Source organism: Haemaphysalis longicornis, unplaced genomic scaffold (genome assembly GCF_048455015.1).
Source record: "Haemaphysalis longicornis isolate Haplotype H1 unplaced genomic scaffold, Haemaphysalis longicornis Haplotype H1 scaffold_58, whole genome shotgun sequence".
In the NCBI taxonomy this organism is placed as follows: domain Eukaryota; kingdom Metazoa; phylum Arthropoda; class Arachnida; order Ixodida; family Ixodidae; genus Haemaphysalis; species Haemaphysalis longicornis.
The window spans coordinates 622,382-649,401 of record NW_027526401.1 but is presented as its reverse complement, the minus strand read 5'-3'; the positions used below and the strand labels follow the sequence as shown (position 1 = coordinate 649,401).

Below are 27,020 nucleotides of genomic sequence, written 5' to 3'. Positions count from 1 at the left end.
CACTGCCGCATTCGATTCTCCGGCTGCGACCAAGCGCATCAATACGATTGACTGCTTCTTCACCATGTGTTATTTTGACCCTCTATTTTTGGAGCACAAGTTCACTCACTCTATTAAACTGTATAGTCAGACCTGTCTATATAAATGGTCGTCAGAATGAATGCAAGGGCTTGTTTGTTCCCTGACACACAGGACACCCAGCCATCTTGGTTTCCTCTTTTGTATTCCAGCAAAAGGCTAACAGGGCAACAGCCCAAATCTGTACCATACTATCATTCGAGCTGCGAGTATTCTATAAAAGCTATAGAGACCGGGCAGCTGGACGGGTGGCGCCACCACTTGGCGCTCCCCTCCTCAGTGGAATGAGCCAGTGCATTGGACTACACAGCCTCCTGTTGTTTTTGTCGTGTTTGCTTCGGTGCTTTGAATGTTTTGGTGGTGTTGTGGGCAGACATGTGAGATGAAACGAAGTCTAGACAGATGTGTTGGGTTCTTTGCTGCAGTAACGGCTACGCAAACTTGTCGGAGGCTTCTAAAGTTGGGTATCGGCTACAATGGCATGAGCGCTTTTTGCAGCGATCTACGCTTGACTCCACCCGTTCTGAGTACAAATAAAACTACTACTATTAGTATTAATTTCTTCTTAAATGCACTAACGGCTACATAAACTTATTTGACGCTTCTAAGTTTGGGAACGGGCTACACTGACATAAGCGCTTTTTGCAGCGCTCTGCGCATGGCTCCGCGCGATCTGAGTAGGGATAAAACTATTATGAATATTAGTATTCATTTCTACCACTTTAAATTATCTTCACTGGCTTCAATAACTACGGTTTCCACTCCAGCCTCAGCGCTGGGATACCTCGATACGTGTGCTTTGAAGAGAAAGGCACTTGCGTACGAGATGGATTACCACGTAGCCGTAGAAATGTTGCAGTAGTTTACACTTTCTTTCTGTAACAGTGAGCTTTGTGCCTTCGGTTTTGTGGAGCGACACTGTGACAGCATGGGAGCCTGAATGCAGAAGTTGAATTCCCATGTTTGTGGTGGTCATTTTATCACTCAAAGTTATTCACCCCACCCACCCAACTGCCCAAGCTACAAACCATCCCTCCTCCCCTTCCCGTTTTACCACCTGCGTGAAATAAATGCACCGATAGTTAAAAATGTGGCAGTGTTAACGTCAGCCGGTGTTTTTTAATGCTTAAGTAATATTTACAGAGTACCTAAAAAATCGTGTAATGCCTTGTGAAGATGCCAAAAACGCGCAATTAGTTGCCTAAAATATGGATGCATCACCCCGAGTCCTCCAGCACAGACACATTTCCGACACGCTGGAAAAAGTTTAGCTTTGGAGAGGGGTGCACGGAAGTTCAAAATTAAACAGCAAAATTATCTAGCCCTCCGTCTAATGATTACCATGGTTGAACGCAAAGCTTTCTTTGTGCGAAATCGAATGGATGGTCAAAGACACTGCGATCAGAAGACCATACTGCGTGCTGGTCAAATTCAAAGCTCAAGTAGTCAAAGTTTAAATCCAGAAGGCAACCAATGAAAGCCACACGAGAAAGTTTTGCGAGAAACCATCATCGTCGTTAGACGGGGAAGTGCATGATTTTTCAAAGTACGTGGCAGATTGTAAAACGACCGCAGCATTCAGTTGTGAAACTGAGTACAGGTTTTCGGCACCCTCCTGTCTATCGTCCTTCAGCCACGCAGGAATTGTTTTTTGAAAAACCATTAACCAATACTAGCCAGCAACCATTGCAATTCTTGTAAAGCAATGCTTCTCCACGACAAGCAATAACGTTCTATCATGCGGTATTTATTCTGTAAACAATTCCCGATGACTGTAGTAAGAGAATTTCTGTGAAATTAAACACGTTTCAGCCGTAGCTAATAAAGTTACGGAAGTGTCGCCCATCACAATTTCTGTTTTGAGGTAAAGCTTAGAAGGCACCCCCCAACTTTGTCTTTCGCTTGTGCACGACGCTGTTTCGTCAACTGCCAAGGGCCAGCACCGCAGCATTCCTGAATCGGTTGCACACACCAGCTTTACGGGAGCATTTGGCTACAATATACTCCTCGATACGCGAAACTGCATGCAGGCAGGAAAAAATTGCATGAAGGAAAAGACTTTCACTTCCAGCTTGACTTTCAGCTTGGCGCATTGAGCGTCGTCTGCTATTTGAAAATACTGAGTATGGGCGTAAATCACACACATGGCATGCCTCGTAAAGGTCACATCCACGCTCAAGATTTACCGATCTGAAAAAATCCCCTGTAGTTATCTACGCTTTGCAAACCGCACCGCAGAAAAACGACAAAAGCAATGCACAATAACGCTGCGCTGACCTCTACCGGCATTCCACTGACGAGCGGTTCGCCACGGGCGGCGCTGTTCGCTGAAGCGACGGTGGTGCCATACAACGGCCGCCCGGTCCCTATAAGCCTGCACTTCTATGCATCTGTCTCAAGCATTTTATAGGCATTTTGTTTGAGAAAACATACTGTACATGCAATTTTATTTTTCATCTGTAAGTTTGCTTTCTCAGCTTTCAACAGAGTTTATTGCGCACACATGACAGAAGATTTGAAATCTGCAGACCAGTTATGTATACAAAGTGCCCCCTGACATTTAAACTTCTAAGTGTAAAAAAGGAGTGTTATCACAATGTGAGATGAGTGTTACTGAGACAAGCTAACAGATAAGCATCATGCAACAGAATGAGGCTCCAGCCAGACAGCTATGCCAGCTGGTCCCAGTAGCTACATGGCTGCGCTCAATGTGGACATCAACTGGTTTTCAGCGAAATTTTTGCAGGAAGCTCACAGAGCAAAATGCGCTCGTCACTCCTCAGCTCTCATGGAAGAGAAGGGCCTCTCGTCCTCGAGTGGGATGCCAGTGGTATAACCTGTGCACATGCTGCTATTTTCCAGGGCGGGGACACCTGCCCCATGCATGGAGCAACTGCCCTGTCGTCCATACCCATCAGAAAAAAAAACATTGGAGAATTGGACCCATCCGAAACACGATTGGACTAAGTGGAACCAACTACACTTTTAATTGGCTCAATGGTGTTTTGGACGGGTCCAACTGGGCTTCCAAAGATTTTTTTTGGCTGGGTACGGCGGCCTTTGACCCTAGTGACCAGTACAGGCAGGACACAGGGACCAGCAAGGCCCCCCCTACTTTTAAGGAGTTTGTAGAGCAAACTTGGGCTCACCTTGTAGGAACAGAGTGGCATGCAGATGTCCTTGACCTTTGCATTCACACAGCAAGCTGTCTCGTTGTACCCTGAAGGTGTATCCAGTGGCTCAGGGATGGGATCCTGGGTCCTCAGCACAATGCGGTCAGAGCCCTCGCTTGTTCCGTACATGTTCTCGGCCACAATAAATATTTCGTAGCTGCAAACAAACCAGAACACAACCATTTCAAAGCGAAAATGAGACGTAGGGAGAACAAAGGGTACACCGACAGCAAGACAGGTGAGTCTACAAAATTCTATGGTGCAGTCAACAAGAACAGCATTAATTCTGGCTAGTCTGATGAAGAAGAATACTGAGACCATCCGCCTTCACTGACATCAGCTAAGCTACACTACATCTAGAATAGCTGTATTTATTTATGCTGTTTCAATCGTTGTTGCACCTTAAAGAAACCCTGCAACACTTACGATCGACTACTCGGAATGTATTTTGGGATGAAGTCTATTTTCCCAGCAATCCCCTCCCGCAAGAATTATGAAAATCCGTTCATTATTACCGAAACTATGCGCGATGAAAAATCGCGCATAAATGTTCCCTCTCAGCTCAACCGCGGATAACGCGACGAAAGCTGCGCGCTCTCTCCCGGAGAGGGGGGCGGCGCGCAGCATTCTCTTCGGTGGCCTTCGATATGTCCCAGGCTGGGGAGTTTCGTCCTTTTCCCCACAACGTGGACGGGTCTATTTCCGGTCTGGTGCCACAAAAAAGCAGGCATGGTGGCCTGCTCGCAAGCAAGCGCTCAGGCTGGTAGGGCGTTTTTGGAGCAATAAACGTTTGTTGTCGAGTGGGCTCATTGAAAGTGGAATATTTAGTTTGTCACTCCAACTCCGTGCGCATTCAAAACAAAAGAAACACCAAAAGCATGCGGGCAGGTTCAGACATAGAAGAGATTCATACACAGCGCCGATGACGGCTGATCGTCACAGGAAATGCCAGAATTTAGCCGCGAAGTTGACCAGTGACAGCCAATAGGACAGCCAGCACAGCCATGGCCCGATTGACGTCGCAGAGGCCATGCCTGAGGTGCATAATGAGAAGAATTGAAGAGAGCGTGGTTGGTTTTTCCGCGTCTTTCACGGCGATTTGCGCGCTTACCGCTTCACGTGCACGTGTAATATTTGGCTCAGGCGTTCCTGGAAGTCTAATATAAACGTCGCGCAGGTTTACTTGCACTGCACAAAGAGTGTTGCAGGGTCCATTTAAGGTGCCCTGAGAAAATATAAAATTATGCTTGAAATTTTTGCATTAGCAAGAGTGAGAAATAGTGAGAAAAAAATTATGAACATACCTAAGCACTTTTTAAGATGTAATTATTGCAAAAGCATTAGTGCTCAATTGCCAAACCTGTCCTGGCATTATCATCATCGCCATTTTACCTTCGCATCTTTTCTCTCCTCCCCGTTACTATGACTAAACACATACCTGCATTTCCATCGCCAAACAAAGAGGGCATCTAATGGGGGCATACTTTGCTACTCCCTTAATTGCTACTTCTGTAATTAGCATGCTCAAATTACTCCTGAAGTTTTGTCAAAACCAGTGAAAAAACACGAAGTCACAAGTCAAAGAAAGGACAACACACTTGCTGGACTAACAACTGAACATATGTATAACAACTGAACCTTTCATATGTTCAGTTGTTAGTCCAGCGAGTGTGTTGTACTTTCTTTGACTTGCGTCTTCGTGTTTTTTCACTGGTTTTTCCAAAACGTCAGAATGCACCAACTGGCCCAGCAAGCTACACTTCTACCCCTGTAGGCCTTAGCACGTCTTCAACACATGCTTTTAAGTCAAGGGCCACAACGCATTGCCAAGGGTCCATCTATATTTAGCTAGAGGGTCATTTCAGATAAGATCGAACAAAGCGTGGCTGGTCGACCTCTTCAATTTGCTTGAAATTTTTTTACCTCATTCCCGCATGTATGTAATGTGCGGATTCATGAATATTTTCGGCAGAAAAAATTTTGGCCGGCTGAAAAAAAATTTGGAACCCACCTGCATGGACCCCGGCCGCTACCTGCCCATGCGCCGCGGCCAAATTTAGCGACGTCTACAAAAAAATATACTAATCAGGCGGGAATGGTAATTTTTATACTTAATCTACGCCTAGTGTACATTTCGCGCCCAAAATATCGTCGGCTAGAAAAACATATATATTTTTTAATAAATTTCCAAATCTTGCTCAGAGCGCATTTTGTTGTGTACTTTGCAGGCCAGTATTATCGTAAGTAACGGAGCTAGAGCGTTCAAATTTGAGTGCGGGCTGCTCCTGGCAAGCACAAATAAGGGCCGTAAATATCGTGTCTGTGCACACTACGGTTAAAAAGTAAATGGCGCACAAGTGTGAAGAAAAAACTAAAACACTCCGAGTTCAGAGGCCTATTAAAAAAAAACACTTCTTCGATTTTGCTGAAATTCTCCCCAGATGTTCACCTGTTCATGTACTTCAATTATCATTAAAAACATGTTGCATCATTTTGTTCCTGACGCGCCTACAGCGTGAGAAAAAAGCCTGGTCGGTCAGGTCTTCACAAGATCCTGAGACATGAAACAGTGAGAGCAACTTCCATTGAATGTGCAGACATTTGATAATTTTTTTGTACCAAAGGCAAACGATTACTTATATATAGCATTACAGAGAATTCAGAAGTGAAACTGAAATTTTTATGTGAATTTTGGAACGAAAATAAACAATCTGCGCACCGCTAAACGTGTACTCTTCGAAGAAAAAACGGAGGAACTCCAGATTCACACGCATTTAAAAAAAACGCTTCTTCGAGTTTTATGAAGCTTTCCACGGATATTTTTCTCTAAACGCACTTGTGTGAGCCATAGAAATATCGTGCGTCATTCTAAGCACAGCGCGGATACAGTCATGCGGTGGCGAAACCGCTGCAATGTATGGTGGTAAAACTCGCAATCTGAAGGTCTTCGGGTCTATTTTTATAGCTTCCTCTAGATTTCCCCAACCACGGTCACTCTTTGTCTTACATTATCAACGCTCTTTTTTTGTGCGCACTGCTGCCGTGATGCGGTATATTTGGTTCATAAGATCAGCTATTTGACAAGGTGCACGCGGTCTTGTTTTTTAACTCGCCTGGACATAACTTTCGTTCGCCTGCAATCAAAGGTTCAACGGAAGCCCGTCCGGTCGGCAGCACACATGGCAAGTATTAAAAACGGACATCGGCCACACACGACCCTGGCGCGGGTAACGTCTCCAGGTAGCGCGCCCCTCTTCGGTCCTCCTCCAGACACACTGGTTCAGTTACCGAATTAGCGACCAAACAGGAAGGCAAACGCCCTTGAGCCCGGTGGGGTCGGGGACGACACATGTGGGATCTTCATTTTTGTGTTCGAGTCGAGTATTTTTTGGGCTTTTTCAACCGTATGCGGCGGCGGGGACTTGGCTGACAGAAAGAGCGAAAGAGGGGACTGGAAGAAAAGGGGCTGCATGCGTTCGAACGGTTACAAGTTTTCAGTTCTGTCACACTGGGAGAGTGCCTTGCGCTGCCTCCCCGCTATTTGACTACGGTCGCATTTTAATCTTCATTTCATCACTTTTTATTATTCGTTTTAAGTATTCTTATTTTATTATTCTTTTTGTATATATTTAGCTTGTTACTCAGTCTCTTTTGTCATAGTTTTGTGGTTGCAAGCGATGACGTGACTGTGCGCATGCCTGCTTGGGTTTAGAAAAAATCAAGGTGTGGGTAGACGACAATCTCCCACTGTACTCCAAGGTGACTTATGTGAGTGACGGAGCTGCCAGTCACTTTAAAAACACGTACCAGCTTCATGAGTTGCGAAAGAGCGACGTGCCTGAAACGCAATGAATATTCTCCGCAACAGGGCACGGAAAGAATGCCTGCGACGGAGTTGGGGGAATCGTCAAACACCAGGCGACACTTTACAACCTAAGAGAACCATTAAGAAATGCGATTCAGACGGCAAAAGACAGGTAACTGTGTTGTCTGAGAAGATCAAGGGTGTTCACTTCATATACCTCAAGGGGAACGAAGTTTCCAGCTATCGCGAAACAAAAAAGGAAGAATGGAGAACAGTGCGTGCCTTTCCCGGCATACAGTCCTGGCACGTGTGGCGTTTAAGGAAGTCATCAGAAGCAGATATATGCGAACTATACGCAGTGCGGACTGTTGGTGCCCCTTTGAGGAAACTGTGAACATTGATGCAGCAAGCAATGTGTAAATAAACAGCTAGTAGCTGCACGGTATTAATGGGGTGCCGATGGAACTCTGTCATGTCAAACGTTGACTTCGTTAGTGTCACTTGGCTATTCTATTCTCCTTATCTCAGAGGATATTCTGCCCTTTCTAGAAAATAAATAAGGGAAATCTGGAGAAAGTCACAATCGTCGTTTTATGTCTCAGCTCCTTGTCACGAGCATGCTTGACAAGGCTCTTTTGCTTTTCAGTGATCAAAATGATGCGAATTTTTTAATGGCTCACGCAATTAAATTAGGAGGAAAATATCCCCTGAAAGCTTCATAAAACTCGAAGAAGCGTTTTTTTTAAATGCGCGTGAATCTGGAGTTCCTCCGTTTTTTCTACGAAGAGTACACGTTAAGTGGTGCACAGATTGTTTATTTTCGTTCCAAAATTCACATAAAAATTTCAGTTTCGCTTCTGAATTCTCTGTAATGCTATCAATAAGTAATCGTTTGCCTTTGGTACAAGAAAATTATCAAATGTCTGCACATTCAATGGAAGTTGCTCTCACTGTTTCATGTCTCAGGATCTTGTGAAGACCTGGCCGACGAGGCTTTTTTCTCACGCTGTAGGCGCGTCAGGAACAAAATGATGCAACATGTTTTTAATGATCATTGAAGTACATGCACAGGTGAACATCTGGGGAGAATTTTAGCAAAATCGAAGAAGTGTTTTTTTTTAATAGGCCTCTGAACTCGGAGTGTTTTAGTTTTTTCTTCTCACTTGTGCGCCATTTACTTTTTAACCGTAGTGTGCATAGACACGATATTTACGGCCCTTATTTGTGCTTGCCAGGAGCAGCCCTCACTCAAATTTGAACGCTCTTGCTCCATTACTTACGATAATACTGGCCTGAAAAGTACACAACAAAATGCGCTCTGAGCAAGATTTGGAAATTTATTACAAAAATGTATGTTTTTCTAGCCAACGATATCTTGGGCACGAAATGTACATCAGGCGTAGATTAAGCATAAAAACTACCATTACAGTGGTGCCACTGATGAACGGTGATTTGGAGCAATTTTTGTATCAGCAAATTATTAATTTTGGAGCAATTTGGAGCACCTAAATGCCAGTTTTGGAGCACCTTGGAGCAACTAAACATCAACTGCTAGATGTGTCCAAAGCATCTCTCAACACTAAAAATTGACCAGTATCGTCCAGTAATTGATGTGGAGGTCGTCATGGAATGCGCTTCAAGGTGCTTTTCCCACATGCGATCACAAATGGACGGCACAGCCCAAGAATAATGGTCTTCTTGTCCTTACTAGGGGAAGTCTTTTTCAAGGAGTCACTGAAAACGCTTCATAGTTGGCAGGCTCGAACATGCATTAAAAATAGCTTTCACAGTCAGCTCTCCCAATAGCCCAAGAATAGCGATAGCCAATAAAGAAAAGTTCTACAACCACAAGAAAAAGTAGCCATATTTGGCTCTTTATAGCCCAACCTGTCATTCCTTGGGCAATGGGATTTTTTTTTCCCACTTATTTCGAAATAGTCGCTAGAAGTCGCCAGAAGTTTGATGCAATTGAATCCCCTAAGAATCCACGCAATAGCAAAAATGCAACAAAACATAATTTGCAAGGTATTTAGTTCCTTTCTGGTGTGGATAAAAGACAACATGCAACACGATAATGAATATTGAAAGGCTTCGACAAACCTGCCTAGCAAAAAAAACAACGCGCCTCTTTTCTAGTTTAATAATTGTTGAGGCAAGCCCTCGTGTTTTAACTTTTTCATTTTATTAGATGCAGGCGCTTGTTATCAGTCCTCGTGCGCATTTCCAAGCTAGCTGGAAATGTGCACGAGAAATGCGCATGGAGCACTTTTGCATGCGATTCGTGCGCGTCGGCGTTGCGCGTGCGATTTTTTCACGCCCGCACGCGGCAGTTTCTACCACGCTCAGAAAATGACGCGCGTCGCGCGCGGCAGTGGGAGGAGCCTGGTGACTAGCGCCAATGGGGAGGCGCGTGCCTCATGGCGGCGGTTTTGAAGCGCTCGAGACAGCCCGGTCACGGCCGGCTGACTCCGTCGGCGGTTTTTAGGCTTACCACCCCGGCAGGTATTGCATGGACGTTTTCACTAGCGACGCAGATGATGTTTTATAGTACCGATTTCGCCCATATTATAAGCTCCTTTACCACACAAGCAACTTCGTGCGCGCCTTGAGCGGTGTTTTAGAGAGCGCTTAAAAGTGGTCGCTCGAGCTCCCCACACCACTTCGCGGCCGAAGCCGCCGCCATGTTGCCGCGCCGCGCGCAGCGTGCGGGTGCTTACGCGGCGCGTTTTCGCAAGCAGAAAACGCTCCATGAGGTTCGTGCTTTAGAGAGACTGGCTGTTTTTCACGGCCCGCTTCACTTGCGGCGGTCCCCTCCGCGAGCCCAACAAGCGAAGCGAGAGCTTGCAGCCGACCGCGTCACGCATGCCGCGAAACGGCGCTCCCGCTGGCTCTCGGAGCGGAGAGGGCCGGCAAAAAACGCCACCTAAAACTACCTATTCTTTACAGCAGGAATTATTGGAAACTACAACAAGAAGGAAAGTTTTTACCCGCGGTACGCCAGCGCTGCAATGACTTGCTAGACGAAAACACTATCGGCGGTACAGTGACAGCGCCAACCAAACTCGCCGCGGAAAACACGATTACGGGTGCGAGGGAGTTAAAGTTATCAACCCAATTTAGTTATATATGTATAGAGACCACTGCGAAGTAGTGCTTGTAACAGGCTGCACGCGAGTGGCGCGACACAAATTTTGGCGCACTTTTGGCGCACTTGCTTGCAAAATCGTGGTTTTTTTATCAGGATGGCGCAGGATACCTCATTTGGCGCAAATTGGCGCATTTGGCGCAGGAGTGGCAGCACTGCCATTACCGCCTGATTAGTATATTTTTTGGTAGATGTCGCTAAATTTGGCCGCGGCGCATGGGCAGGTAGCGGCCGGGGTTCACACGGGTGGGTTCTAAATTTTTTTTCAGCCGGCCAAAATTTTTTCTGCCGAAACTACTTGTGAATCCGCACATTACATACATGCGGGAATGAGGTAAAAAAATTTCAAGCAAATTTACGAGGTCGACCAGCCATGCTTTGTTCGATCTTATCTGAAATGACCCTAGAGTCACCACGCTGTGCTGGTGTTAGGAATGTCTGCTTGTCACACATTAAAGAGGGCCCCTGGTTCGAATCCCACTTAGACCCAAATTTACCCATCTTTATTTACCCACTCAATTATTAACTTTGGCAATCCTACCGAGCTACGAGTGCTAATATGCACAATGTAAGCGTCAACTGCCCCAAGCCTGGCACTATTACTTACTCAGATGATGGCTCCAGTCTGTCCATAAGGTAGGGAGGCTTGACATTGGGAACTGCAAAGTATGGCTCATATTCGTCCCCGAGTCTTCTCCAAAAAAGTCCATACTTGGTCACAGTCTCTGGGAGTTTGCTGAAATGAAGAAAGTTTTTTTATTATTGTATTCGATGGACATTATTATGTCAAGTTGCAGTGCTCCTATAAAGCCTCCGTCAAATCTTATGTCTAAACAATATCTCTATCCACCCCATTGAGCCTAGCTAAGATAACATTGCATAGCTGAAATGAAGAAGAATCTTTTTTATTTGGACATTATTACTTGGGGTTGCAGTGCTTCTATAAAGCCTCCATTGGATCTTATGTCTAAACAATATCATTACATAGAGTTGCAGTGCTGAGAGCAATGTCCTTAACATGTGTTGCTCTGATGTTTTGCAAGAAAGGCATCGTTGTGACAAAAAATTACGGTTAATTCCTCTTTCAGAGCAGTTGGTAATAACACACAATGTGATCACACACGCACTCACAAACATGCAAACACACGCCTGGGATACAGTGGAGAAACAAATTTTCTCAACAGCTGCTGATGCGTGCAGGAGCGCGTGTCTGCCCACCTGGGGGGCTTCCACTTGAGGACGGCCCAGTTGCGGCTGATGGCGGTGACAGTGAGCTCCCGGGGTGGCCCGGGCAGCACGCCGTAGTGCTCGAGCAGGCAGCTGCCGTAGAAGGGCATGTACTCGAGGCAGCGGAAGTGGCGGTAGTCGACGCGCATCACGCTGCCCTTGCAGAAGCCCAGGCACGCCTCGGGCAGCCCCCGGCGCCGGCAGCAGCCCGTGTGGTCCACCCCGTCCGCCATGCACGCAAACGTCACGTTGGCCCACGGAGCGCAGATCATCACATCCGTCAGCCTGCAACGAGGGCGCACAGTTTGTGGGGGGCCCACACTCTTGTTTCCCCATTAAGACAAAACACAACCTTAAATGCACCGCAGGGACAAACTATAAACTTGCTTTATCGCCCAACTCCGTTCTGACTCCGAAAAACGTTGTTTTCATCAAAAAAAGATCATAATTAATTATTGAAATCTCTCAAATTTCACACCACATGATGTCAGCAGTGACGTAATGGGAGAAATACTAAAAACAGAGCTCCAATACCGTGTGCCAGTTCCATGTTAGCCTCCAAAAGAGAGAGAGAGAGAGTAAATGTTTATTGAAAAAGGAGAAGAGGTCAGCCTGAGAAATTGATCTTGGGCCTGCTACTTCCCTCTGGGGGGAAGGTACTGGGGACAGAAAGAGAAAGGAATGAATATGGAAGGTATGGGGAATGACAATGAAAGCGACAAATGAACTATGTACAAGCAGTAAACCAATAAATGTCTCACGTACAACGGGGCGCTGAATCAGATGACTAAAGTTCACTTTTAAGCACATGACTATCATCCATGAAAAAAAAAAAAAAAAGAAACTGCTCAGACATTATTTCGCAGTCTGTTTAATTTTGTCGCAACCTAGAGGCGAGAATCCAAAGAGGAGTCACCAAGAAATGTAAGCAGGGCTTTAATGGCTAGGCTTTGCTTCCTGTTGTCAGCCCACATGCCCAAAATCTTTTGTTCGGACAGAGGGCGAGTGTCCAAGCTTAGTAAAGCTGTCTCAAGGTTCATTCGCTCACTAGAGTACTTTGGACAAGCACTAAGCACATGTTCGATAGTCTCAGGACAACCGCACAGAAGGCAGTCTGGGCTGTCCTCTCGTCCGATTGAGTGAAGATACTTCCGAGTCAATGCTACTCCAAGACGCAGCCTGTGTAGCAATGTCTCTTGACTTCGGCAAAGACGAGGAGCATGACTGACCCAGAACTTCCGCTCTGGATCGAGCTTGTGAAGGCGTTCATGTCGATTCTGCGAGTCCGATGAATGCGAGGCTGCAGCTTGTTTACACGCTCCGTAGAGTATCGCGTTAGCATCCTGCCTTGTCATCGGTATAGACAGGAGAGTTCCATTGTGGTGTGCCTGCTGTGCTTCTGCATCCGCCAACTCATTTCGAGCGATGCCACAGTGACTTGGTAACCACTGAAACACCACCGTGTGGCCCTTTTCATTCAACTCTTTAAACAGGATAGCGACATCAGTGGTCAGCTGATCGTACGCGCCTCGCTTCATTGGGTACCTTAGTACCTGCAGCGCTGGTTTGCAGTCACAAAAGATAATCCACTGCTGTGGCCTTTCACAAGAAATGGTGCGGAGCGCTTCACGTAAACCAACCAGTTCTGCTGCGGTAGACGACGTCCTGTAAGCAATCTTGAAACGTTTGGTCAGGTCCTTCCCAGGCAAAACCACTGCCGCTGCCGACGAAGACGGCGTGGCCGAGCCGTCAACAAAAACATGCGACGCCTCTCCGTACATTTCACTGATGTAAAATAGTGAAAGTTGTCTTAGGACCGAAGACGCCATGTGGGATTTTTTACCGATCCCAGGAATCGACAACCGCACCTGTAGATCAGGTACAACCCATAGAGGCACTTCTGATATTTTGGCGACTGCAAATCTGAAGGGAATCAAATGTTGCTGCGCCGAAATACTTCGGGAGTAGTTTGAATTCGGCCGGTCCCTGAAAACACTCGACAGTGGATGGCACTCATGTCTTGTCACATGTCGGAGGTGCACACGAAGAGGTCCCTGGGCGAGGTAGACTTGAATTGGGCAGACTTGCGCTTCTGCGACCGTTCCACGTGTTGATGTGCATTGAGGCAACCCCAAACAGATTCGTAGGGCTTGTGCCTGTGCACTTTGAAGCACGCATAATGACGATCGCCGAAGGTTACACAGTATAGGGGCGCTGTATTGCAAATAGCCAATAAAGAGCACCTGGTAAAGGCGCAACAGCAATGAAACCGATGGGCCCCATGATTTCCCTGCCATATGTTGAAGGACGTGGGTGAAACTTTGTAATTTACTTCTTAGTGCCGAGACATGTTTTGACCATGACAGATCTCTATCAATTGTCACGCCGAGAAATTTATGATGCGTGACACATGGAATAACAGCTCCTTCGATCTTTACCGGGTAGCATATCATGGGTTTTCGGGTAAATGCCAATGTTGCACTTTTTGACGTTGAAATTTCAAGTCCTTGGCGACGCAGGTACGTCAAAGTGGCAGATACTGCTTTCTGAAGCCGTGCTTGCACGTGAAGTCGCGTTACACCTGATGTCCAAATGCAAATATCATCTGCATAGGCAGATACTGATACTGTTTTAGGGAGCACTTTAGTGATTCCTATGAGAGCCAGGGTAAATAGTGTAGGGCTGAGGACTCCTCCTTGTGGCACGCCGCGCGTGATGGGGTGATTGGATGTCACTCCATCAAGTGTGGACATGAAAACTATCCGTCCGCGGAGATAGCTTGCTATCCACTGAGGCAACCGTCCTCCAATACCAACGGACTCAAGGGTGTCCAGAATGGCATCATGGGAGACATTATCAAATGCTATCTTAATGTCCAGGAACACGGCAGCTGTAAGACGACGGCGGTGTTTCTCATTCTCGACGGTAGTGACAAGGTCAATAACGCTGTCTATTGAGGAACGTCCTTTGCGAAAGCCTGTCATGGCGTCTGGGTACAAGCCACGCTTCTCCAGAAACCATTCCAGACGAGTGAGGACTATACGCTCCATCACTTTGCTGACACAGCTAGCCAATGCCACTGGCCTGTAGGACGAAATGTCTCGTGGAGACTTGCCAGGCTTCAGGACAGCCACCAAACGACTTCTTTTCCAGTGGTTTTGGACAGACCCAGAACACCAGTAGAAGTTGTAGAGGTCTAACAGAGCTTTGTTTCCTTGCGTGCCAAGATGGCAAAGTGCACGGTACATTATCTCGACTACAGATGAGCAAATCAAGGCGATGTTGAAGCAGCTGATAGCTCCCTGCGTTTGTTATTGGTCGGCGTCAAAATACACATTGGGCAGACAGCTGTACAAATCCTGGATGCTGTGGAGCCCTTTTTGGCCTCGTTCAACCAACAACCAGCACAATGGCCCTGATGTCGCAACAACCGACCCTGCAGGAAAGAATTCGTCAGTTCTTCATTCTCCAATGGAATGCTCGAGGTCTGAAAGGTCGCCTGGAAGATTTCAAGCAAAGGGTGTTGAAATACCACTTTCCTATTATTGTGATCTGTGAGCCAAATATCACGTCATTTCGTCTATCTGGATATGAACAATTTTCGTCGATGCGAGTGGAAGTTCCAGCAAAGTGTTAGTCTGCATTCGCCGTGACTTAACCTATATTAGGCACCAAGTTCCGGCCCACAGCAGCAATGAATATGTTGCTGTCATGGTGCAGTGTAAGACCAACACATTTTCAGTGATAGCTGGACATGTGTCACCCCGTGCACAATTCGATGATAACCACTTGGACACGATTATTGACGGCTGCCCTGGACCTCACATCATTGTAGGTGATTTCAATGCGCACCATGAGATCTGGGGAAGCATTGTGAACACCACAAGAGGGCGACGTCTCGCGAACTTTATCCAGACTCATGATTTGGACATTCTGAATGATGGTTCGCCGACATTTTTCCAGGGCACACCTTACAGCAGCTGCCTAGACCTCGCACTCATATATAGACGCCTTTTGTCCGAAGCCGCGTGGTGCGCTGACGTTGACTCCTACGGAAGTGACCACGTGCCCACATATGTTCAGTTTACTTGGTACCAAGGTTCACAACGAACACGGGTACAACGTAATACTGACTGGCAGGCCTTTCGGTATTCTGTTGAATTGTCGTGTAATAGCTTGGATTCAGTGACTGATTTTGAACTGAGCATTGTCCAGGCAACCAGGGATGCATCACGAAGTGCCACATGCTCCTCTCAAGGGAATCCAGGGGACGCTTTGTATCAAATGCTTCGCGCTGTTAGACGTCGCACAGAAAGGAGGTACAGACGGACAAAAGCTGTCTCTGACCTGAGAGCGTCTCGCAGAGCTCAGAAACTTGTGCAGCGTTATTTAGAGAAGCTTGGCCGACAACGCTGGAGATCCTTCTGCTCCAGATTAGACCCACGAAAGCCACTTACTAGGATAGATCGTTCGTGCATTGCCATCTACACCCACTCAGCAGCATTCATTTCGAGCTCTGGCCGTATACCAGAACCGCATGGACACAGATGTTGCCGAAGCCTTCTGCATTCAAGTGGCAAGGGACAATGCTGCAGGCATGGCTCCATTACATCGCTGTGCTCCTCCAACTGCGGATAGCCGCCTAGACGTGCCTTTTACGCTCCACGAGCTCATTGTAGCACTCTCTGCTTCGGCTCGTTCTACAGCTCCTGAGCCTCCAAAAGGTACACTAAGATGGAAGTAGAGGCACTGCTACAATAGCAGAATGATGTTTCTTGGTGGTGGCTCTGGCCTGTGGACACCAATCGCACGAAGGAATTCCTGTGATGTCACAAGGTTTGGGCGAGAAAGTGGCTGGTGAATTGCCCCTGCTGCATCTGTTTTCCTTATTACCTAGATTAACTGTTTGAAGTTTGCTCTAAAATTGGCAGCATTGTTATGGGACAAAGCAGTTTTTTGAGTGAAGCAAACATATTTCGTCTTAGGCGTATGGTGCTCTAGGTAATTCACTATACGACAAATGATGTTGCGGCAAAACGTCCCACCAATTAACTAACACCTGCAGAGGAGGCAGTGAGACTATACCTATAAGCACCTCGTTTTGGAAGATACGGCAGAGTAATGCACTATGTTCTTGATTGGCTAGCCCGACATCACTTTCTAACCACAAACACACCCCACAGACAGCTCCAAACAAACCACCCTCAAATTTTTTGCACGGTATTTGCACAACGTGCCTTCCTATCTGTTGCAGAGAAACTGGGCCCCATCATCACGCCACCTGTCCCTGTTGCTGCTGCTCCTACAATATTCAATGGTACTGATGCCTTTTACATTCATTCTTGCGCCATCAGGCCATGTTTGTTTGTTTGCCCTGAATCTTTCAAAATCTTTCAAATCTCATCGCTTCTGCTCTGCTACGTATCTCTTCTTCTGCACGTTCCTCTCTTTTCCATCTTTGCATCATGTATAAATGCATAAATAGTGCATGCTGACACTTTCCCACCTGGGATGGAGCCACTTAGTCAGATATTGTGCAAATACGTGCTGTTCATGTAACCAGCTGAAATTCTTCAGTAGCAATTCTCTAAGCAAATGCTCTTTATGTTTAGAGGAACGCCATCAGTCTGCACTGTCCTATTTTATCTATTTTTATCCCTGCACTCTCGTGCTGTTTTTGTCTGTAATGTATTGGCACAGGCCTAGAATAAGCCTCCTAACTACTAGGTAAATAAAACAAAAGAAAAAAACATACTAACTGCCTGACAACCTTGTAAGAGGCAATACCAGGACAATGGTTTGCATGCAACTAGACAACACACAGCAACAAAGGCTCACCTGCATTTAAAGGGATTAGAATTATACTCTTTCACTCCAAAGGAGCATCTGGTTACTAAAGTGGACATATTACGAGGTATTCTTCACTTGGCCTAATAAACACTACTTAGAATCAAAACCTCAAGAACACCATGCTGGGAAGCCAAATTAGACTCACGTGGTCTCATCTGCCCGGCTGGGGTCGCACATTGTCCGAAGACAGCGCTCCTGTTTGACACCACGCTTCACACAGCAGCCACGCACATCTGGGGCGGAGGGTAGTGTTTCGTTGCTCGTAATGTTTTCCGGTGTGGGCAAGTCGAAAGACGGCTCAGCACCCAGGGTCAGTGTGCGCACGGCATATGTTGGTAAGCTTGTACCGTGCATGTTCTCTGAAGTCACCGTCACTTCGTACATGGTAACTGGCTTCAGGTTGCGCAAGTTGAAGGTCGTCTGGTTTCCGTCCACCTAGGCGCGCAACAAAAAGAGGGCAAATAAAGGAAACGTCACGACTAATAAAAGGTCTTGGCTGCTCCAAGCACCCGGTGTAAAAATAACAGCCGGACGCTGACAGGAACTATACAGGCAGGCGTAGTTACGCACTCATTTTTGCTCTTAATAAAGACAGTACATAAAATTATTCATTTGTCCATGCTTTTAGACCAGGTAAGAAAATTTTCCTTAATGTTGAACAAGAACATTTGTAATGATGGCTTGTGGTTAAGCGTGAATTGGTCTTTAAAGAAGATGAGATCTCTTTAAACTGGCAAGACGTAGAAGCTCTAAAAGCAAGATGTCCATGCACTCGCTTTCATTCATTTGTGCCAAGTTTGTCTCACTGAACCCTAATTCAAAACTTGCTACAGTTTTTCCGACCAGAATATAAACACACAAGGTGTATTTGCAAGCTTTCAAAGTCTTGGCTGGGAATGACTGCTATGTCTTCTTTGGTAGGGCTTCGAGCACAGGGGGAAAAAAAAGGAACTCCCAAAGGCACCATTCAAGCAATTTTCTTCTCAGGCAGCATACTCTCTGTTGTACACAGAAGGAACTTTCAGCAAGTGCAGGTGCTACATCTAATAACAAGACATATAAGAGCCTACAACTGTGACTCCGATACCACTTTGTTGCACTGCCCACCCCAGACTACTTTAGAATGAAAGGTCTCCTTTTTAGTAGAAGTTTTAGTTCACACAATAACCATCTATGATATAAGATGACTTATCAATAAGGTCTATATTTTTGGTGAGCAAGCCAAGGCTTACCACTACAAATTTATTAAGCACGACTTCAAATGAGGTATCACGGCGTGTCTGTGCCATGCAACGCATGCAGCAGTTCACTTTTCTCGATAGAACAAGGGAAGAACATTAAATCTCCCCGATATTTCCTTAATTACGCCATCTCTTGTTTGTTCATCACGAGAGCTTTGTCTTACCAGAACGTTCAGTGCCACACTTCCTAAACAGCTGTTTGTTTCCAAACCCTGTGAAGAATGTATTCATCGGCTACTGATGCTCTCTGGCACATGTACTCTCACGTGCAGTTTAGATGCTCGTCCATACTACCTGAACTACAAATTAAGGATGGCCAGTTGGGCCAGTTGGTAACTTGATACTGAGCACATAATATTAGCGTTGAAAGATGGGACACAGGATAGAAATACACGGGAGAATGCTAGTTAGTCCTTACCAGAGCTAGTCATTGCAGTATTCCCTCTACCATTCATTGGAATTTAGAACTCGCAGTGGAACTCATAGCACCTGCACCTTGCACAGACCTCACACAGACCTCAAACATAAAAATGAAGTGCATGTTATGCTGCTTTAGTGCGGCCTATCAGGTTCCTTTTACAGTGGCTGCTTGCATGTCAGCCAAAACTGCTGTCAGAATGTATGAACACATTACTTGCATGGGCATAAGAGGGGCTTCATATCGGACAAAATGTGGCAGTCCCTTAACAAAGGAAATTGTTGAGGTAGCACACATCTCAACAGCTGGTGGCACGCCCATAATTTTTCCATCAGTAATGGTATCAGACAAAATTCGGATAATGCTAGTGCCCCATAATCTCGTGGTGATCCCTATATTTCAATGCGCCTGCCAACTGTTTAGTTTGATATTTTCTAGGGTATATATATATGTATATTGATTTTTTTTCAATGAACCTTGTTAGTAGTGCACTGTCATGTGGTTTTGCCACCTCGTGTCAGTGCTGTTTTGCCACCTTTCCCCCAGTAGGGCCCAGTTCACAGCTTCCTACCCACATCCAGCAGAGCAGGCCACTCACTCAGAAGCAGATGAAAACAGCTCTGCTGGTTCCGCATGCCGGCAACGAACTGCTGTGAGCATGCTCAGGCAGTGCAGGCTGAAGTGAAGAAATTTATTTCTCAGCTCTGATCAAGGCAAGTGCTGTGTGTCGGGTTGCAGCCCATAGTGTAATCCTTACTTCTTGCAAAAACAATACCTTCCCATGTGGCAATGTTACAGAAGTTGCCAAGCACGCAACCTGGTGCAGGTCTTTCTGAGCACTGGTGATGTGTAGAGTGTGACCCATCTCATCTACTGCACTTAAAACAGCTCAAGTTGTGAACCAACCGGCTAACATGCCAAACTTCTACTTGCATTTAAAGTGGAAATTTGACGCACCTTAATTGAGAACGCCTGCGTAGTCCCAACAGTTGAATCTTTGTCTGTCTGCAAGAAAAAAGCAGCAATAACGTGAGAACAATTTGTGACAAAAAACTCAAGAGGAAGCGCACTTGCCAAATCGAAAGGCCCAGACACAGAACATGCTCAAATCAAGGCCCACAAATAAGCCTGTAAAACAACGTTTCCAACATTAAACATTGTCATAAATTAGCCTGTAGCTCAGTCAAAGTCTGGAAGTTATGGGCAGAATAATCAAAATTACTGGCACAGTAATCAAAATAACAAGAAATTACTAGACGGTTATGTAAATCGTAATGTGATATTACCATGTCAGCTGCAGTTTCTTTATACTCCAATAATATTTTTTTTGTGGTCCAAGGTTGCTTTATTTAGTTAATCCACCTGCCACAGTGATTTGATTGATTGATTGATTGTAGGGTTTAATGCGCCAACGCAGCGCAGGCGATGAGGCGCGCTGTAGTGGAGGGCTCCGGATTAATTTTGACCACCTGGGGATCTTTAACGTGCGCCGAAATCTCGAACACACGGGCGTTTTTGCTTTTCGCCTCCATCAGAAAAGCGGCCTCCACGGCCGGGAATCGAACCCGCGACCTCGTGCTCAGCAGTGCAACGCCTTAGCCACTGAGCCACCGCGGCGGGTGCCTGCTGCAGTGGCTTAGTGGCTAAAGTGATGTGCTGCTATGCCCGAGGCTGCAGATTCGATCACGGCCGCAGCAGTTTTACTGATTGGGATGAAAAATGAAAACGCCTGTGTGCCGAGCTTTTGGAGCGCGTTAAAGATCCCTAGGTGGTCACAATTAACCTGGATCCCTTCACTGCAGCAAATTTTGTAGCCCAGGTGTAGCTCGAAGCGTAAAACCCCCATAATGTAATTAATTTATCAATCAAACAAAAGCTTTGATTAGCAAATTAATTTTATTATTAAATTGGAATAAATTTCAGCCCAGGGGTGCGTGTGCTAAATACCAACCCCGATGCTTTTGAAACGCAAAGTACTAACACCTGCTTCCGGAATTTCTGAGTGTTGGAGTAAAGAGGGGATTTTTTTTCTCTTAACGGCTGACACTACAAGTAAACCAAGTGACCTTTCCCTGGGCAAGTACCCAGGAAATGCAAAAATTAACCTTCTGTGCGAGCAAGGCAGTAAGCTAGAAAATAGCAAGCAAGCAAGCCAACAAGTGTCAGCATTTGTAGCTGATGTGTGAAGATGTGGGTGTGGGTATAGAGCAGTTAGATTTTGTAATTATACCGCATCAGCAAAAAATTGTGACCTCTCAGTCTTGATTCCCACTTTGGAAGCGATGCGGTTTATCCCTAGCACTTACAAACTGCAAACGCATATCGTTTGTTAGCACCCTGTTAAAGGTACCTATAAGTTCAACTCAAAATTAAATTTGGTTCCAAGTCAGAGAAGAGGAAGGGGCTTGCTTCGTTCTTTGGTGTTACTGCATCGGGGTCGAAGCTTTGAAGTTCAGTGATGTTGATGCGAAAATGAGTGACTTCGATCTCCTGGTGAGGTGGCATCCACTTGATGAGTAGCTCTGTTGGGGACACTGGCTCCACTTCCAACTGTTTCGGAGGCCCCGGCAACAGCTCTGGAAATGATGCACAGCCAAGCATGCCATCACTATGACTGCCAGAAGGAAACCAGCATTGTCTAAGTGCCCCTGGACATGGCGTGTTTTGAGTGAAATGCCGAAAAAACCTTACTGCAGCTTTTACTATTATATGTTGTATTCATTGGCGAGGCACACATGCAGGCAACCATGTGAGTGCGCCATCACTGGTTACATCGGGCTCCGTGGGATGGCGGTACTTGTCCGTGCTGAGCACATGATGTGTGTTGGACGTTCCAAACTCTACCCTACCGAACGCAAAATAATGCCTCGACTTCAATGTGAGTGCAATTAATAACATCTCTGTTGACACCACTTTTGAGAATTGGGTTGAAACGGAGCAAACAATGCACGCCAATATTTTTTTTTTTCCTGCGGCATGCAGGCGCAGTGGCACAAGCTGTGCCATGTTCGTGGCACTTCAGCCATGTACGTGGCCGTTTCCAGTGTTGCCAAGCAAAGAAACTGACTGCTAATCTTTTCAGTAAATATGTACCATCAATAGTTCTTTTCGTGAGTGCTTACTACAACACTAGGCATACAGCATAATTTACTAAATCTGTGTGGAATATTTTAAGTTTTGGCTCATACATTTGGCCCTGAATGGTCTTTTAATGACACACTGCAAGCACTGAAAGCAGACTAGATCCTTATCCATAAGACCGCACTAGTATTTGCGAGTACTATTAGGATGCAAAGCCCCACCTGAGGCACCAATGAAGCTTACTACTCCTAGAATTACAGAACCACTCGAACCACTATAAGTGATGCCACACAGTGATACACAAGAATTGCCAACCGCTACCAGACAATCAGCCACTAGCCTCCACAGTGAAGCATTGCGCGTGTAATCATGCTGACTCTCAAAAATCCAAGGCCACACAGTTAAAGGCAAGTGTCCCCTAAAATACTGACTGTGTTAAGCTCACACTGATGCCAGAGAAGGCTGCTTACCAACACCATTTGCAATGCACGCCAGAGTAGTCATGGTGTAGTCCATGCAGGTGTAATGCTCCGTCACGGTCGTGAGCGTGTAGTCACCGATGCACACAGATCGGCATATCTCGGGAATGTTCTGCGCCACACAGCACGGCATGTGGTTCCGGCCATCTGTTGTGCAAATGAGTGAATAGGCACAAGTGCTTTAGAGTACAGAAATTAAAGAACTATCTCTCGCTGCACATGTGCAGCTTTTTAAAAGAAAACAAGTGCTCCACAATCATCTCGCGTCGCCACTTCCAAGATAAATGCCATGCAAATTATTCAAAGCCCAGTCCATCTTGTTTAAAATGACCCTTCGTAAATAAACCCAAGCACAAGATCCAAGAACAGATCTCACTGGCAGCACACAGCTAAAAGGCACATCATACCTGCTCAACCTGGTCACTTTCAAGTCAATCCATTGTGACCAAGTTCACCAAGTGTTTGCACAGCTTCCACTTCTTTAGTTTACCTTACCTTGCAGTGCGCAGTGGTTGATTAAAGGCCAACTACACTCAAATTTCACCTCGACCAAATTTATTTTTAATGTGTAGTAATTGTACCACCAAATCAGCTGGGACACGAGTCGGTAGCCCCGTGAAACACCTCGTTAATCAGTCACCGTCCAGCCGCTCGCTGGATGGCTGCAACGTCATTCTAATGGCCACGCTCTCCTCGATTTCGGTTTCAAAATTGCCAATTTTTGCTGACCACTTGCAGTGTCCACGCGCGTATTTCAGTTGTTGTACTTTGCATCTTGCTTTCTTTTTTTCAGTAGGCTATATAGAAATAGTGTTTTCAAGGGGTCAAAATTTTGAGTGCAGTTGGCCTTTAAGGGTTTGCAAACAGGAAAGACAAACCCACCTGTGAGACACTGTGTGAGAATGCCGATGTATTCAAGGCAGGTCCTAGGGCTGTGGTGTCGCCCTGTGACAATGCCCTGGAGTGTGCAATAGCCAAAGCACTCGGGCGGGATGCCTCTTTCATTGCAACAGTCTGCAAAAACAATCATCAAAAGCCAGCTTTACTCTTCTGGAATGCCAAAGTTAAGTGCAATAGCAAGCACAACTATGGTAGGATGCAGGTGGGATGCTTTTTAGAGAGAGGGAATTTCAAAAAAAATTGGGCCCATCTCCCCGCGAGGGGGACTCAAGTAAATGCGTTGCATAGGGGGTGGGTGTATTGCGTTAATGGTTAGTGTTTGGGGAGTTGGTGGTAGTGAATGCGTTGTATCAGCAGCTTCTTGACGTAGTTTGAATGAGTCAAGGATATAAGGTGCGTTTGTAGCCTCCCATTCTGTGTCGGCTTTGTGGCGCAGTGGGTAGAGCACCATGTACATTGCGTTCCGCCCGCAGGGTCGAGGGATCGAAACCAGGCGCCGGATAGTATTTTTTTTTATATAGTGTAGGGGGAGGGGTGCGGACCACAACAGTGCGGACTACGACGGACGTCAACGCGGGTGACATCGTGAGTTACTGAAATGCTCTCCATTTAAAAAGGGCCGGAGAGCGAAATAAAGTGAAAAAGAAGCACACTGCTACTTTCTTTTGTCCTCTTCCCTGCTAATTAGGCAACAAACTGTCGCAGTTGGGAAGACAGTGCTTGCATGGGACAGAGATCCCCTGCTAAGTAAATGAAAGAATTCAAAGGAAACTCTTCAGTTCCTCCTCTTTCATGGCACATCGCAATGGGACTGTAGCAGAGATGGAGGTGGTGTAGAAGAGCCTTATGTTACGAATGGCAAATGAACCATGGAACTAGTCTTTTTTAAATGCACAAAAAAGATGCATGGATTGCTGGCCCGAGTAAGTGCTGTATGATAAAAGTACTGAAAGTAAAGAATTGCAAGGACACCTGAGCCCTCCTTATGACATAGTGGTTGCAAGAGTGTTACTGATATGTATTTTCTAACTGTCAAACGGGTCCTCCTGTTACTATCATCATCCCTTTTCTTCTTCTCTCCATTACTAAGACTCCGCACATACCCACATTCACACCGCTGCTCAAAAAGGGCATTTAGCTGGACTGTACTCTGCTACCCAGCTAATTGCGACTTCTGCAATTAGCATGCTCAAATTACTCCTCCAGGGCCTCAGTAAATGGCTCTAACCAGCTTTTCCAAGTGGAAGGTCACAACGGACTCACTTGGTCCACCTTTGGAAAGCTACAGACATCGATCAGTGATGGCGCTGAGGATGCGTGATGGCTCACACACCAGATGCCCCGGGTTCAAATACCACCCGGACCCAAATTTTTACACAAATTTTCTTTTCAACTCAACTACATATTTGGGTTTGCTTACAGGAGCTTCTCTAAGAAATTTGGTATTGATCTGAGCATTCTTCGACCTGTTTTTTTGTATTATTATTCTTCGAGTCGTCACGACATTTTGTGTGCCATGTCATCCACTTTGTGTGCCATCTCTTGGCCATGACGCCCTATTTTTGACCCATCTAGTTAACCAATGCTTTCGCATTAAAGTAAAGTTGCAAGATGCAGCACTTACCTGTGTAGTTATGGGTGAGAAGAAATGGTGTTGACCGTCTAGCATCTTCTAGAACTGAAATACATAGAATGTCACATGACTTTTTATACCCAAGAATAGTCATTTATTCAAGACTTCGAAAACCTACAATTCAGCACACACATACAGCGGAATGCCAGACAAATGCATGTACTAAAGGTGCAGTTATTGAAAAGACCCCTTTGCAATTAAGTGTAAGCTAAAAATGTGCGCAGAATAGCGATAGGTGTTGTAACAAGCATAAGAGGTGATAAGTAACTGTTATCCTCTGCCATCGTGTCTACCATAACCCTTGTTCATAACTCTCCACCACCATAGCATGTCTGACACCCCTGCACACGCTCAGCCTGCTAGTTCTGACAGCCAAAGGAATCACTAAAACTTGGGGAAACTGCTGTAGGTGATGCTGCAAAAGAAGTGTAGTCATGCCAGCTCACCGATAAAGCCACCCTCACCGTCTACAGGCTAACATCAACCAAGATAAAATCTACCTGATGTCAATGGCCCCAGCAGCAGCACTAGTGGCTGTACTCAATATTTTCAGACGCTCATCACTTTTTGTCAGCCGACCTTGTGGGAACTTTACCCCAAGGCATGATAGCTTGAGCAGCCTCTTACCTGTGAGTAACCTTGTTATCCTTTGGTTTGGTGATGTGTTCAGCTCACAGCTGTACCGACCAGAATCCAATGGCTGCACATTGCTGATCTTGAGCACCCAGTTGTTGTGCTCTGTCAAAGTAGCAAGGCACTCAGGCATCAACAACCAACCAGGAAATAAGTCACGAATATGAGCTTCAAAGTCCCGAAATTGGAATTCAGACCATGAAGAGTCTTCAAATCAGTTTGTCTAATTTTGCTTTGACACCACCACTTCTGTTACAGACTTGGTACGTGAAGCAACTTAACGCTCAAAAAAAAAAAAAAAAGCACAAGCTTTACTGGTACAAGCTTACCTTGCTCGTGTTACACAGCTCGAGCCACCAAGTGTACTTAAACGGGATGCCAGCTATCATCAAGAAGGAGCTGTTGCTCCTGCTTTTTCATTAAAGCTACACCAAATAACTTGTTTTATAGAGCTCTGCACTTGTTCTGACTGCCTACAATACCTTGTTTTCTGTGAAATAAATAGTTAAAGCAGGCATTTCTCTCTCTTGCTTTCTTCCCCTTCCATTTTTTCGCAACATTAAAGCACACGTCACAAAGTGCCCAGGGCAAGGCAGGGCCCTATGCTCAACTTATACTTGATTGTCGCAATCTTTCTCAAAGCCTGTTCTGATCGCCTTTCACTTTTGTCATTGCTGAAAGTCAATCATTAATGGTTTTTTGCAACGATCTTGGTATGCCAGCACCCAGGCACAGCCCAGGTTCTTCTAATTTGAATATTTTTCTCAAACTAACAGGCTTCAGATTGCTAGCTTGGTTTTGCAGTACTGCCATGCCAACAGGAGACAGGAGATATCTTTAAAGCATTTTGTTCTTCTCACCTGGGTTGTGAAGCACGGATATCCTAGGATCACCGATGACCCGCACATTGCCTGCAGTTAGCACAGCTCCCTTGTCCCGATCAGAGACTCGTCTCCATAGTACCTGTTTTGGAATAAAATGCAATCAACACCCCTAAAGGAAAAGTTTCCCTATCAGGGTATTTCTGGACGACTAGTGACGCCAACCCTTACCGTGTAATTTGCCTGGTCTTTTACTACACAGTCAATCAGTGCCTCATCTCCTTTGACAGCAAGCACTGGTTCTAGAGGTGTGTCTTGTAAACTTGGACCTAAGCATACAAAAAAACAAGGTAACCATTAAAATGTGTTGTTGATCTTTCTTTTCTTTTTACAGAAAAGTATTATGATCATAACTTTTTTTTCTCACACAAAACAATCGACCATTATGGTAGCTCAGTGACTATGGCTGAACAAGGCTGTGGGTGCAATTCATGGCCGTAGCTGCAGACTTTTTGATGGAGTCAAAGAACGAAATG

At 45.7% G+C, this 27,020-nt stretch overlaps 1 protein-coding gene across 2 annotated transcripts in view; it reads right to left on the bottom strand.

Moving 5' to 3' along the window:
• Positions 1 to 27,020, bottom strand: part of LOC144140980 (Ig-like and fibronectin type-III domain-containing protein 2) — a 287,829-nt gene that overhangs the window by 26,697 nt on the left and 234,112 nt on the right. For both annotated transcript variants that reach the window (XM_077672467.1, XM_077672466.1), the window contains 12 exons: positions 26,716 to 26,813; positions 26,524 to 26,626; positions 25,658 to 25,768; positions 25,022 to 25,075; positions 23,380 to 23,511; positions 22,489 to 22,644; positions 21,347 to 21,513; positions 19,895 to 19,942; positions 17,424 to 17,713; positions 11,420 to 11,713; positions 10,809 to 10,937; positions 3,228 to 3,408 (listed from right to left, as the gene is read on the bottom strand). In XM_077672467.1, the coding sequence (XP_077528593.1) occupies positions 3,228 to 3,408; positions 10,809 to 10,937; positions 11,420 to 11,713; positions 17,424 to 17,713; positions 19,895 to 19,942; positions 21,347 to 21,513; positions 22,489 to 22,644; positions 23,380 to 23,511; positions 25,022 to 25,075; positions 25,658 to 25,768; positions 26,524 to 26,626; positions 26,716 to 26,813 (1,763 nt within the window). The remainder of the gene's footprint in view (positions 1 to 3,227; positions 3,409 to 10,808; positions 10,938 to 11,419; positions 11,714 to 17,423; positions 17,714 to 19,894; positions 19,943 to 21,346; positions 21,514 to 22,488; positions 22,645 to 23,379; positions 23,512 to 25,021; positions 25,076 to 25,657; positions 25,769 to 26,523; positions 26,627 to 26,715; positions 26,814 to 27,020) is intronic.